This window comes from Gastrolobium bilobum, unplaced genomic scaffold (genome assembly GCF_033153095.1).
Source record: "Gastrolobium bilobum isolate Gb01-03AN ecotype WA unplaced genomic scaffold, APGP_CSIRO_Gbil_v1 utg4457, whole genome shotgun sequence".
Taxonomy (NCBI): domain Eukaryota; kingdom Viridiplantae; phylum Streptophyta; class Magnoliopsida; order Fabales; family Fabaceae; genus Gastrolobium; species Gastrolobium bilobum.
This window is the reverse complement of record NW_026895868.1, coordinates 66,606-80,922: the sequence shown is the minus strand read 5'-3', so window position 1 is coordinate 80,922 and position 14,317 is coordinate 66,606. Positions and strand designations below refer to the sequence as shown.

Sequence of the window (14,317 nt, the reverse complement as noted above, 5' to 3'; positions counted from 1 at the left end):
CTCTCTCTACTACCCGCTTTGCTGATATTAGAACCAAACTCATGGTTCTGGATTCCACACAGCTCTCTCCACACACATGAGTTTGCAGGGGCATATTAGGGATATTATTGTAATTATATTCTTTGCAATTTTATCTGTTAGAATAGGATGAGCTGTACATATTCTAGAACATTTCTTTTCTTGCTAAGCTGTCCATCTACAGCCCTATATATGTATTGTACAGTGCCTCCTTTTAATTAGGTCAAGAATATAATATTTCAGCTTTCTCTCTCTGCTCTTCTCGTCTTTTCTTCGATTCTCTCTGATTGGTTTGCAAACTAGCATCTTTGTAGCAGGAGGAAATCTGGCACAGCATTTTCTCCTTAAACATTATATCGTTAACTTTAAGCATATGATGCAATGATAATAATGATATTAGTTGTCATGTTTTTGCTGTATGAGTGGTGGATATATTTTAATAGGCTTGAACATCAATTATTTATGGGTTTTATAATTCTCATTCAACATGAGAATTGAAATTTTCCTACACACCCTTTGATTTTCGTGCTGACATGGGTCCTACATATAATTTTTTCTAGCATATGGGATCCACATGCTTTTTGTCTCTACAACATAAGATTTCAATTCTCATTCAACATGATAATTATAAAACCCATTATTTTATGGTAGCAGGTTTTACCAATATTCCCTCGGCTTGTCGACCTTCCATTGGAAAAGTTTCAAAGGGCACTTGCTCACATACTACAGGTATATGTGAATTCTCAAGCTGAATTTCATGTTGTATGTCTCTTACGCTTAATGTTCTGGGTTACCTGGAGTCTGGGGCATTTACTGCAGTTTAGTTCACACTCCACTCTTCCATTCATCAGTTTTCTTTTGGGTACCCAGGAACCTATATTTAGGTTAGCCTCAGTAAAAAACTGAAATTTTAAATGCAAATGTTTTCCAACTATAACTTCACATATACTGTATCTTTCCCCTTTAATATAGGCTATAAGTATTTGAAGCTGTTTGTGGCAGGGTTCAGCTCATACAGGTCCAGCTTTAACACCTGTTGAAGTGTTGGTTGCAATCCATGGAATTGTTCCAGAGAAAGATGGCCTTGCACTTAAGAAGGCATGTCTTTTATCATTTTATATAGCTAAACTTGTGCTATGAGTCCCCTTTCCCTCCTCCTCCTTCACATCTGGGGGCAGAAGTTATTAAGATATACTCAGTTTTTGTTATTATGGCAGACTATTGATGATCTATGAAAAAGTGATTGTATTAAGCTTTTGTTTGAGGTCACATGCTTAAGTTTGTGAGTGCAAATAAAAACATGTTAATTGGATCATACTCAAGATTTAAACATGACCCTTGCTATTAAAGAATCAAGCTGATATTTGCTTAAACTGATAAATTATTATAGTGGAATCAGATCAGGTAGGTTGTATTTGTGTAGTTGTATGACTTTGTAGTTCTAGTTGACGTATTTCTTTAAGAATATATGTTGTAAATCAAAATGTTTTGGTATATGGTCTTTTTGGCTATTTGGAGTGATTTTGTAATTGCCGCTGATCTACTTCTGACCTTCCTGTTTTCATCATGTTTCTGTTCTGGGGCAATGGGGACACTTTGCGTACTTTTATCAAGCCCAACGAGTGCAACTGTTGTGTCTTGGTGCAGTTAATTGTTCACTGCTTTTCCAGTTGTCTGGTTATTCCCCCCCCTAATACTGGTTCATTTTCTCATGAAAGATTTTCTGAATTTTAATACATGATTATTACCCTCAGAATTTTAATATACCTTTTGCCACTCTTTAGCTGCCTTCTATTTGTAATGGTAGCATATTTTAGAAACAATGCAATCATGATTCATCTTATGCTTGAAAAGCTCTAGGAAAGCATTGTTTAGAAATAATGCAATCGTTATTCTTGTCTTTTGCGTGAAAAGCTCTGGCCTGATTGTGATTGTCTGTATGATTGTCTGCAATCTGGAATGCAACTGTGGTTTGATACTTTGGTTATTATTAGGAATCAAACTTTGTTGCAAATATAATCGTAGTATTTTTCCATTAGCCCATTACCATTTACCTAACCAGAGTCCGATTGGTTGTATGATCCTATTCATTAATGCTAGTTGCATAAGTTATATTGTCTCAACTGTTGAAAAATTTTAAAGCCCAAGAGGTGACTTGTGAATTATTGTTTTGTGCTATCAGATAACAGATGCTTGCTCGGCTTGTTTTGAGCAACGTACTGTTTTCACACAGCAGGTTCTGGCAAAGGCATTGAACCAGATGGTAAGGAGATTCAATATGTTCGCTAATAATACTGGATATACATCAATTCTTTTTTGCCTTATTCTTAAAATTTTCAGGTTGATCAAACTCCATTGCCTCTGCTTTTCATGAGAACAGTTATTCAGGCAATTGATGCTTTTCCTGCATTGGTAAATTTCTTTTTCAATTTTTGGTGTCCATGCATTCCTGCTTTGTTAATGCATTTCGTGAGTGCTAAGATATTATGGTGAAGCTGAATTCTCTTTTTATGATATGTGGTATACCGGTATAATGGGGAATGGATTATGAATACATTAGTTTATGAGATTTGACTGATGGAGGTATATTTTCAATTTGTCATTTTATTTTTGAGAAATTGCTTCAACCAATGTCTTTACTTAATCCTTTATTTTCGGGCTAATTAGAGTATGAAAATTTGTGGATAATAAAAAAATTCCAAAGTTGAAAATACAGCTGTAATAATAAATATAAGGTGAACGGAGGTGCTTTTGGTGATGTGTCCTCAATTTCTCATCTTTGCTTATACCTTTGTGACATGGACATTAGAGTTTGCAGGTTGTTACCGGTTATCATGATGAATATTATATTAAAACTTTGCATATAGATACTTTGAGCTAAGACTTGTTAAGTTGTAACATCAATATGTCCAGCATTCTCCTTAGGGTGGCAAAAAAAAAATGGTGGGGGTTGGGGGAGATAAGCAAAATTCTTTTCTGGTTTTTTTATGTACCTTCTTGGATGACGGCCTTCTTTACCAAAATGTAGACGATAAGAAATACTTTCTGGACCATGGAGTAGCTTATATTTTTAGCCAGGTATGAAATAGAAGCCAGAAAATGGGATTTTCTTTTATCATCCCTCCCAATTCACCTGCAAGGTTCCTCCGAAAAAGACAGGAAGTACATACTTAGGGAATAAAAGGTTACGGGTAGAGGGGTTGTTCTGTGAGATAGTGATAGTATAAAATGGTTTCCATTGAGTCATTGGTACATTCCAAAGCTTAATCGTAGAGTCTTATTTCTGAACTGATCCGATAGAGGAACAATACTTATAATCTCAAAAACTTGGAGCCCACTCCCTACCCCACTCCACCCAAAAAATAATAAAATAAAATAAAAATTGGAGGGATTTTGTTTGATATCGGTCCTATGGATCCGTTAGAATATCATATTGCATCACATTACATCATAACACATAATATTCAGTCTTTATTCTTTCTATCCTTCCTCCTGCTATAGCTAAATCCCTATAATTTCAGCGGGATCTAAACAATGTGAGATTAACTTATGTTTTCAAACTGAGGTTTTCCTCCTTTAATTTAACAATGTCATTGAACTATTAAATGATGCTAAAAATATCTGCATTCACAATTTTAGTTTGTTTGACAATGTGCTTATTTGTGTGTCCATAGTATGCTATTTTTAGATATATAGTCTCATGCTTTAAAAAGCGTCTTGACACGCACTAACATGAATGTCAAATCTTTTTGAGGTGGTGGTTTCTGTGTTTAAGACACTAAATAAACCAACAAGTTCTGGCGTTTATATATTAGTATATATTGATAAATAAATATATACTTATATTCAACTCCATTGACCCTTGAAAACTCTATCAGTTTAGTGTTTTTAAAACTTTGTTTTTTACTTTTTGGTGTTTAGGAGTCTTGTACGATGACATGTAGAAACATGAACTTATACTTCTAATATCAATGTTCTGTTTTTAGGTTGATTTTGTTATGGAGATACTTTCAAAACTTGTCACTAAACAGGTATGCTTGCTTAATCAGTAATTCAGCTTATTCTGATCAGGGCTTTTGACAGCTGATGTTGTGCTTTATACTGAGTGCAGGTGTGGCGTATGCCAAAACTTTGGGTTGGTTTCTTAAAATGTGTATATCAAACTCAGCCACGTTCTTTTCATGTATTATTGCAGGTACTGCTTTCTCAACATTCGTAACATTTTTTATTTTGTAATCTTGAATCATAACCTTTGTATTCGCCTTGCGCAGTTGCCACCTCAGCAACTGGAAAGCGCACTCAACAGGCATGCTAATCTCAGAGGTCCTCTTGCTGCTTATGCTAACCAACCAACTGTAAAATCTTCACTTACTAGGTAAGCTTTTATAGATATGATTATTTGAAAAAAGAGGCATCCATCAACTTCTTTGCAATGAATTTAGAGTGCCTCATCAGGGTACATATATGAATCCCTTAACTGTTGGAGCTGTATGTTGTTTATATTCCTACGTAAGATAGAACATACTTTGTCTTAAAATCAATCTCAGACGCTCCTTGCTTTTTTATCCAACCAAATAGCTGTAAAATCTTCGCTTCCTAGGTAAGCTTTCTCTAGATATGCTTATCAAAAGAGTGAGAAAAATACAAGGGGTGGGGGGTATGCAAGGCATCCATCAACTTCTTTTCCAGTGAACTTTGAGTGCCTCATCAGGGTACACTTTTGTCCCCTTCAGTTTGTAGTTTAATATGAAGTGTTAGGAGCTTTATATTGTTCATGTTCCTGTTCAAGGAAAAAATTCTGTCTTAAAATCTGAAATTTAAGCTTGTAATTTGATCCTAGGAAACAAGTTAATTTATTAAGCAAATATAAAAAAGAAAATAAGGACTTTTTTCTGAACTTTTTGGGCCATTAATCGAAGGCGGGAAACTGTTCAAGAGTACTTAAGTTGAATGATACAATATTGTTTTTTGTATTGTCTACGGATTCCATGAATGATACAATAGTTTGCTTTTATTCCCGAAGCAGTGAATATGTTGGAATTATAGAGATTTTGGTAGAGAAGGAAGAAAAGAGAAAATAATGACTAAATTCTTTGAAATTGGTATTGATTTGATGTGTTATGATACCATACAAATTACAAAGCATTAATCCCTGTTTATACTAATATTAAATTCCAAAACTTTTTAAATAGGAAATAAATTAAGAAATATAAAAAAATAAGCAAATTTTTCCTTAGAGATACAATCAAGACATAATCCTGTACTATAGAGCTTGGGTTTATTTTTCATATATTTTAAAATGTAAATTTAGGTTTGAAGGTCATAGTGGATAAGATATTAGATTTGATTTATTTTTTTAGTTCACGTGGTCCATTATGAAGGGGAATCTTGGCCCAATGGCTGATGTTGTGGCCATATGACAGAGAGATCATAGGTTTGATTGACTTTACCAATCTTATACAATTGCAAGGTAAAGCCCCTACTATAGAGCTTCCCCAGACCTGCACATAGTGGGACCTTTGTAATGCTAGGGTCCTTTTTTTTTTTTTTTGGTCTGTTGACACATCAACATCACCTACATTCCAAACTAGTTGGAGTCAGTGGCATATGAACCCAAATAAAAAGTACCAAAAAATTGAAGAAAAAAAAAATTCAGAAAACTAAATAACATTAAAAATGAAAACATAGCAATAAATAATTCAGAAGACGCATGAGGAAATCAAATTCTATCTCACATCAATGAACAACTTTTTTTAAGGATGATTATTTTATAAATTCTAGGAGGAAAAAATTGATATACAATATCCTGTACTTTTCTAGTTTTATATTCTCCTTTGCATTCTGTGTTAGAGAAGCTTGGTCTGAATTTCTGTGATTAACTAAAATTACATATATGCAGCACATGACCTTTAGCCGTTCTTTGCAGATCAACTTTTGCCGTTCTTGGTCTTGCAAATGAAACACATATGCAGCAACATTTGTCAACTTCATTGCACCCTTCTGACAGTTCATCAGTTAACGGGGCAACTCTGACATGATAGTTAAGTAACTGACAGGAATTTTGTAACTGGCCCAATTGAAAATGTTGTGGAGATTGGTCAATTTCCCAGGGTTTTCAGGCATCCCAGGAGAAGAAGATACACACGCAAACAGTTTATAAATTGACTAATTATTTGAACCAGAATGCAGCTTTTTCAGAATCTATTGGACCTTGTCATTGCAGGGGCATGCATCCACAAGTACGAAGTTTGCATGAATAGAAGGCTCATTCTAGTGCTCCAGGATATCCACCCAGCCTGCCTCGAGGAATGTATCATAGTTTTTTTATTTATTTATTTTAATTTTCCATTGTAATATTATTCATCCAATTTTGATGTTCTATTCCTGCATTTTAATGGGCGTGAAATATGGACTATCCTCCTGTTGGTGTGGTTGCATAGCCCTCATTCCCCAAAGGATGCCATAATGTTGATAATGCCAAAATGCAATTGAGTCTCTAAAAGCTCCTAAGGTCTCGACTCGGATTGTCACATCTTTACTTTTTCTAACCCCTGGGGATTGACTATAAAAATGAATTAATTTAAATCATGGAGTAATTAGATATTCTGAAAATTCTAACTCTATTACAGTTGGATGTTTCGTAGGGGTATTCGTGGGTCTAGGTAGACGCTTGAACTCGCATGATCTGACCCGTGACCGAACAAATTAGGTTTATTAACCTGACTTTAGTTTTCCTAAATACTTCTTTAGATTGCTATTTTTTTCATGATTTCTCACTCAAATAAAGCCTTCAAAAGCTCAAAACATCAATCGTATTTTCGTATCGTGCCTGATGGTTAAAACATTTACTTCTCTTTGTAGCAATAGAAAAGACCCAAAGTCCCTAAGTTTGTTATTTTATCTTTCCGGTAGTCGTAATCCGTTTTGCCATTTTAACTGGTGACTTCTTTTCCCTCGCTTGTTGTCCATGGTATTTTTAAGTTTATTGGTTATTTTTATGAAATTTGATAAAACAAATTATTAATGTCAATTTCATGATCTAACTTGATTCTCAATTTGAATTGCTTATCTTTTTTTTTTTTTGTCAAAACTGAAACAAAACATTATACTTAATTAGGAATTTTTTTCCTTCGCAACCTGATCTTAAAATTTTGTAAAATTGGGAAATTTACAGGCTTGTACAGACTTTAAAAATAAGTAGTTCACAAATGTATTATCAAAATATTTTGGATTTTGCCTTATGATTTTCAGGTATTGCAAGCTAGAAGCACCATGCTTTAAGGGTGTGTTTGGTATAAGTTTTATTTTTGGTTTGATGGGGAAGTGTGGGTGGATATTGGTGTATACCACGTTTGGTACAAGCTATTGAAAAAAAATACTAAGCAACTTGAAAAGATGGGAAATGTGGTATGGATGGAGAAGTGAAAAAAGGTGTAATAAAAAATATTCCACAATAACACTGATGCAAATATTTCTTCGGTAATATTTTGATCAACCAAACATCTTTTCTTAAATTTTTCTATCAAACTTACTTTTTTACCATTTCCCCAGTAATCGTATTTTCCTAGTAAAAAAAAATTTCTCCTCTACCAAACGCTCCCTGAGTGTGACTAAAAGTTCCTGTGACATCATATAAATTAATTGCACAAATTTTTAGGACGATGGTATGAAAAAATGTCGACCTCTATACACCCAAATTATTAAAGCACAAGCCATGGCAAATGCTTCGTTGGACAGTGCCACCAGAATAACACATTGTACCGACTATTGAGTTGAAATAAAGGACTAGTAGCTCATGTAAACATGATTCATTGATATAATCACCAAAGATGATTTTCGAAACATTAGATTGAATCTTTTTTTTGGATACACATTAGATTGAACCTAAATCTAATTAAAATAAAGAAAATCAAATGGTCCAATCGGATTGGCTTAATAGTACTATAAAATTTGCCTATTACACAAACAAAGCTCATTTACTCATATATCAGCATCAAGTTTGACCCTACTTAACCTTCATGAGCATCTACTGACTTCACCAGTCTTAATTTTTCCTTTGCCATTTGTCCTTTTAACAAGTAAAACAAATAATTGTCTACTATCACATGGTCTTTAATTGCGATAAATATCCAGATTTAGGGGCTTTCAAATGCTTGCATACTTTATGGTACAGGTCAATTTATGTAGAAGTTCATCAAAATTAAGCAAGTATTGCAAGAATACCATCAATTAAAGAATACATAGGAATGGGAAGAGTGGAGTACATTTAAGAAATTACCCTCTGCGGATTTTGATGCAAGGCCTAAATCAGAAACAGCCCCCAGATGAAACATCCACCGAATACATAGCTGTGTATACCGTTGAAAATCAAACAAGTTGATTAAAACATTTTTTTCATCTTCTTGGAGGATATATTTCTCCCTCAAAGATATAAGGCAACATACTTTACAACAGCAAAAATTTTCCCCTGCAAATAATTTTGTGCAAGAGAATTTTGGAAACAAAATCAGTAACCTGTTCCTGTCTTGCCGGGCGACATAATGCATTAGTGCTAATGGTGGCTAACTGATGCACCCATCTATTCAGTGATGAACCAATACCAAATATGGGCAAACTGTCATGAACAAAAGCTAAGTTCAGTTGGCTTCCAATGAAGTTAAAGCTATAAATCCATTAAAATTTTCTTAAACTACATAAATTTCAAGTTTTTGCAAGGCCCAAAACAAAGGGGGGAATTTTTTTTTTTTTGGAGGGAGGGATGAGGAGATGCTCTTACAATCATGACAGCCTAAAATGAGACAAACTTTCTAAAGTTAACAACATTCTATATTCTAAAGTATTACTTAAACAGATGAGAATTTAGTAGTGAACGGCATTCTGCAGTTGCTTGAGAATTACAAGATTCTATATACCACGTTACAATCAGATCAATTCATACCTATCACACACTCACAATAGAATTGGTAGACGATTACTTGACGGGTATGACAGCATCTAGGTTTTTCTGAAGCATCCAACCCTTGGGATAAACTATATTATGAGGATCTAAATGGAGATGCCAATTCATTATTTTCGAACAACCAGGAGGTGAACCTTCCATTTGACTCTCATCTTCTACCAATTGTTCTATAAAGGTGGTCTCCTGTCAAACCCAAGATAATATCAGTTTACTGATTATAAGAATTGCAGATGATATTAAGCAACAAAATAATATGAAATGGGAAGGACATCCGAGCATATTAATAGGGCAGGGAAGATTAAAGAGTAATGATAGGAGGCATACTTGAAAACCCTCCTTCACTGTGTCTAACTGTCGAATAGGATTTGAAGTAGGCCGTCGCCATCGCTTTGGATCCCACAATATTGTGCTGTTAAATGCAAATCCAGACATATCAACATGAAACCTACGAAGTCTTTTACTTTTCTCATTTGTATGCCATCCAATCACTTGGCTTGCATTGCAAACTGGACCCTCCAAAACAGCTTTATTCTTGCTTGGTGCAAGCATGGCAACAGGCCAAGTGCCAAAGCGACTATAAAACCAGTTCAACATTAGAACATAGGAATATAAATATAAAAGTGTAAAGACAAAATTCATAAATCCAAAATTTATCAAAAGTTTGATGATGTACAGAATTGCAGACAAACTGTGTGGTTGACATGAAAACATCATGAAAGAGGTATTTGCCAAGTCAATTTTGATCATATCTTATTACTGAACCAAAGGCTGTCAGCAACTAAACAGAGCCATATTTATTTAGTGGAAATGATTATGTAAGTTTTTTAAAAAACATAGTCATGACATAACAATCAAATGGAAAATGTAATTGCCAAGGATGGTTGGCTCAACTAGTAAAATCAAATAGCATTGACAAAAAGGTCTTAGGTTTAATTCATATTGATGATCCTTTATTGGTACGCCATCTATCAGTACCATTGTAAGCCCTTGTCGAGGCTTTTGGCATGCCTTGACCTTGAATGGATTGACCTCCCCTCCCCCTAAACTTTAATTTACCCAAAACAAAAAAGGGAAAATGTAATTCTTCATAACCAAAAGGAAGCACAAACAAAATTATAAAGAATCTTTTCATAGTCTTAGCACAAGTAGAAGCCAGAACTCTTGAGAACGTGCTTCAAAATGCTAGTAAAACTGTAAAAGCTAACAAATATATAGCTCATGCCTTCTAGAAACCACAAACCAAATAGAATTTCAAATTGTTTTCTGCTCTATTGAAAAACTGGGACATAGAGGAATCTGTGCAAGAATACAATCAAACAACTTAAGAAGTATATTAAAAACTGCGCAATTATATAAAGGGAAAAACATATAGTTAGTATCTAGAAGGTATCATATATATTATATGATTATATCTTAAAATAGTTTAGAGTACTTTAGAGGATCTCTTAGGATTAGTTTCCAAATTTCTTCGTATTTCATTATTTGTTTCCTTATTTTTAAATGTCTACTACTATTATAAATAGGTTAGGGATTAGTGGTTTGTCTTTTGTAACGACATCATATCACATTATAGTCTTTATTCCCTTTTTTCCCTCTATACCTAAACCTCTATAATTTCAACATGGTATAAGGGCAGTACCATGCTTTGCGACATGTCCCGTCACTATTTTACTACTAAGTTCCCTAAAATCCAGAGCTCTACGTCAACTTTTTCAGTCTCCTCTTTTCCAGCAACTTTCTCTCTACCATCCATTACTATCCACTGCCATGTTGTCACTCTGACAGCAGTCCAACGTCTTTTGGCTGCCGACTCCTTGTCATGTTGTCTTTCCGATAACCTTCTCTTGATCATGCGCTATTGCCCAGTATTGTGCCATCATTACGATAGCATTCTAGTGTCTTCCGGACGCCGTCTGCAGCTTCTCCATGAAGTCTGGCCCAGTGGTCTTTGTCCACTGATGTGTTTTCATCCTAGCAACAATCCGACATCTTCTGGTTGCCGTCTCTTTGTCATGTCGTTTCAACAACATTCTCTTAGTTGTCCGCTATTGCCTACTAGCGTGCAGTCATTACGGCAGCAGTCCAGCATCTTCTGCCCATCGTCCGCAGCTTCTTTGTGTAGTCTGGCCCCACCAGTCTATGTCCCAGTCTCCCAGATGCAAACTATCCCTGTCAGTCTTTGTCCCAGATGCAATCTGGCCTCGCCGGTCCTGGTCCCAAATGCATTTGGTTGTTTTTCCTTTTTAAAGGGTTTATTTGTAAAGCTTAAAGCTTAGTCAACGTTAGCTTGAGGGGAAGTGTTAGAAGATATCATATAATATTATGAAAATCACTTACGACTAATTACCATATTTCCTTATATTTCATGGTTTTTTATTCCTTATTTTAGGAGTTTACTATTAGTATAAATGGGGATTAGTGTTTTGTGTTTTGTACCACAGCATATCACATTATAGTCTTTATTCTTTTTTCTTCCTCAATACCTAAATCCTATAATTTCAACACATACAAATATAATCAAAATATGTCAACTATATATTTTCAAAGGTAAAAGGAACTAGCAATCAACAAGCTAATGTAGCAAAAGGACAGATGCAACTACTTTTTTTTTTTTTTAGTACAAGAGATGCAACTACTTTATTACCAAGAGAAGATGCTAAATAATACCCAAAATGAAAATATACAGATTTACTCCCAAATTTATTCTTGAGAAGTTTGACGGAAAACAAATTAGTCCTGAGAATGCAAAAACCCCACTTTGGTCGCTAAGGAACCACAAATGTCAACCATATTAGTCTTTCTCAGGCACTAATGTGTCCAATGCCTAAGGACTAATATGACAACCATGTGTCATTCCTTAGCGACAAGGGTGGTGTTATTTTGCTTTCTTAAAGACTAATATGTCCACCGCCAAATTTATCATGGGTGAATTTGGGGGTTTGCTTTACAAATTAGCTACAAACATGTCATTATGAAATTCACACAAGAAATTTGAAGGAAGGAAATAAGTAGAGACTAAAGTTAAAAAAAACCTTCTATCAAGGAAAAAAAAGAATAGAAACTCCAAATAAAAATAATGGTAATATTAATAATAATAGTAATAACAATACCTTATGTCTCTCAAGGTCTCAAACAACTCGAGAGAATATATATTATCATCGTCCGCAAAGTAAACAATGCCATCAAGTCTATGGTGCTCAATGTGCTCCAACGCCGTATTCCTCTGATGAACCCCTCTGTCCTTAACATCCGTGGAGTTCTTAGTGCACACTAAATGCCTATACATCACACCCGTTTTCCTCAGCATCTCAGCAGTCTCCATGGAAGCCGAATTCATTTCCACCACAACCCACAGAATCGGAGGAGGCACCAAACGCAGCACCTGACCCAACCTATTCAAGAAATACGACTGAAAATCGCGATTGTAGGTGGGAGTCACCACAATCAGCTGCTTCCTCGGCACAAAATCCACCAGACTCCGCTTCTCGCCACTCAAACTAACGGGATCGATCATGAAACCCTCGTCGTTGTCTTCGCCGCTGCGATTCTTCAGAACGCGATTCTCGGGAAGCAATTGCGCGTTCGCGTGCGGCGGCTGCTTGACCTCGAAAGAGATATCGTTGGGGCGCATGTCGTCCACCACGTGATCGAAAGGGAACATGCCTAACAAGAACCCTACGAAGAAACAAATCACGCACCTGTACACCGCCCTTCTCCACTGCCCCTTCCGACCGTACCGCCGCAAGAAAACGCCGCCAACCAACCTCCTTAACGCCGAGGCGAGCGCCGGCAGCGGCGACGAGTACTTGGCGTTTGAGGTTGGAAGCTTGTGAGAAGGAGAAGAAACTGAAAACGCGCCGTTTAGGTATTGGCGATCGTGATACGCCGGCGACAGAGTCCGTCGGAATGACGCCATTAATTTACCACATGCGAGAGTGGGAAAAGAACAACAATAGATTGAAAAACAAGATCCAAAACTCAATAAAAGTAGAGAAAGTTTGAAAATCAAAAATGAGAGAGAGAGAATTTGTAGAAATTGGAATCAAAGAAGGAAGAAAGATGAGAGAGATCTATTCCTGGAGTGCGTTACTTCCTATTTCCCGCATTCAGCATTCATGAGAGAAAGTAAACTAAAGACTAAAGAGTGCTATCTGTGGGTCTGGTATGGGTCGGGTTCGGGTACGGGTGTAAGATCCGCTTCGCCTCCAAGGAAAAGCACATGGGCAACTAAGAAATGAAGAGGTCAATCTTTATAAATTTTCTCCCTCCATTCTATTGGGACCTCTTCATTAAGCACATGTGCCTATTATTACACTATTAACTTAAAAAGGAATGATATTCTTACTATTACAATTTTTTACTACTAATTTACTATCTATCTAATTACTATTGAATCAAAAAGAGAGAATGCTAAAAAGTTTTTGAAAAAAGAGAAAATGTTGATTCAATGGTAATTAGATAGGTAGTGAGTTGGTAGTAGAAGAGCTGGGTTACTGTTCCTTTCTTTAAAATACTTCTATTTATATTCACAGCTTATTTTCATCTCAAGCCCATGTAAATAGTAGATATAAAAATAATGTGCACTAACAATCTTTTCTTTTAAAATAACAAAATTGATTGACAAAATAAATAAAGCTGAAGTTGTATGCATGTGATTCAACTTAAATATCCTATTTCGCAAATGAAATCCAAACCAAAAACATTAGATTCAACATCAAGCCATTTAACAACTGTCAAGAATAATAATAATAATACTCGTGCATTTCATGCCTCAAAAATATAGTAAATATATGTCTTGTTTCATTCAATAATCCAGTTAATATAACTTAAACTAATTCATAAAGTGTGAAGCTGTGCATTTGATTTGGTTTTAGTTAAACTTGACTTAATATGACTTCAATGGTTAGTATTAAAATCTAAACTAACCAAATTACCTTAATTTTACATATTTTTGAAATATTTTAACATCTATATATATATATATATATATATATATATATATATATATATATATATATATATATTCTTTCATTAATTTAAATTTGTAATATGACACAACATTGTTTTAGTAATCCTTCTTAATTAAAAATGCCAATCCTACCATCCAATGCAAACCTTTTTGCGTTATGATTAAATTAGGTTAGTTAAAGTTGATTAAAAAATTCTTTAAATTCGATCAATTAATTTTTATCTATTTAATTTTCATTTTTATGTTTAAATCAACCCGATATGATTATATATGACTACCTTTAGGTTAAATATTAAGGTTTATAATTTTTGACCACGAAATCTAACACTACTAGAAAAGTCATTATTATCGACGGAATTTTTCGACGGAAA

The 14,317-nt window shown here is 34.9% G+C and overlaps 2 protein-coding genes across 3 annotated transcripts in view; one reads left to right on the top strand and one right to left on the bottom strand.

The window, feature by feature from the left end:
- The window catches only part of LOC133296494 (uncharacterized), a 28,888-nt gene extending 22,339 nt beyond the window's left edge, over window positions 1-6,549 (top strand). Inside the window, exons 23-30 of the mRNA XM_061495490.1 lie at window positions 673-747; window positions 1,021-1,116; window positions 2,201-2,281; window positions 2,359-2,430; window positions 4,005-4,049; window positions 4,130-4,213; window positions 4,290-4,393; window positions 5,945-6,549. Coding sequence (XP_061351474.1) covers window positions 673-747; window positions 1,021-1,116; window positions 2,201-2,281; window positions 2,359-2,430; window positions 4,005-4,049; window positions 4,130-4,213; window positions 4,290-4,393; window positions 5,945-6,056 — 669 coding nt within the window. The 3' untranslated portion in view covers window positions 6,057-6,549. The remainder of the gene's footprint in view (window positions 1-672; window positions 748-1,020; window positions 1,117-2,200; window positions 2,282-2,358; window positions 2,431-4,004; window positions 4,050-4,129; window positions 4,214-4,289; window positions 4,394-5,944) is intronic.
- Window positions 6,550-8,142: 1,593 nt separating this feature from the next.
- LOC133296501 (probable beta-1,4-xylosyltransferase IRX9H) lies at window positions 8,143-13,046 on the bottom strand. 2 transcript variants are annotated; one of them, XM_061495499.1, is made up of 4 exons: window positions 12,088-13,046; window positions 9,302-9,551; window positions 8,957-9,160; window positions 8,143-8,632 (listed from the first exon to the last, which is right to left on the bottom strand). In XM_061495499.1, exons 1-3 carry the CDS (start codon window positions 12,891-12,893, stop codon window positions 8,990-8,992), a joined length of 1,227 nt encoding a protein of 408 aa, XP_061351483.1. In that variant the 5' UTR covers window positions 12,894-13,046; the 3' UTR covers window positions 8,143-8,632; window positions 8,957-8,989. The 2 variants fall into 2 exon arrangements, with proteins under 2 accessions (XP_061351483.1, XP_061351484.1); XM_061495500.1 differs by having other exon boundaries at window positions 8,972-9,160.
- Between the last annotated feature and the right edge of the window lie 1,271 nt (window positions 13,047-14,317).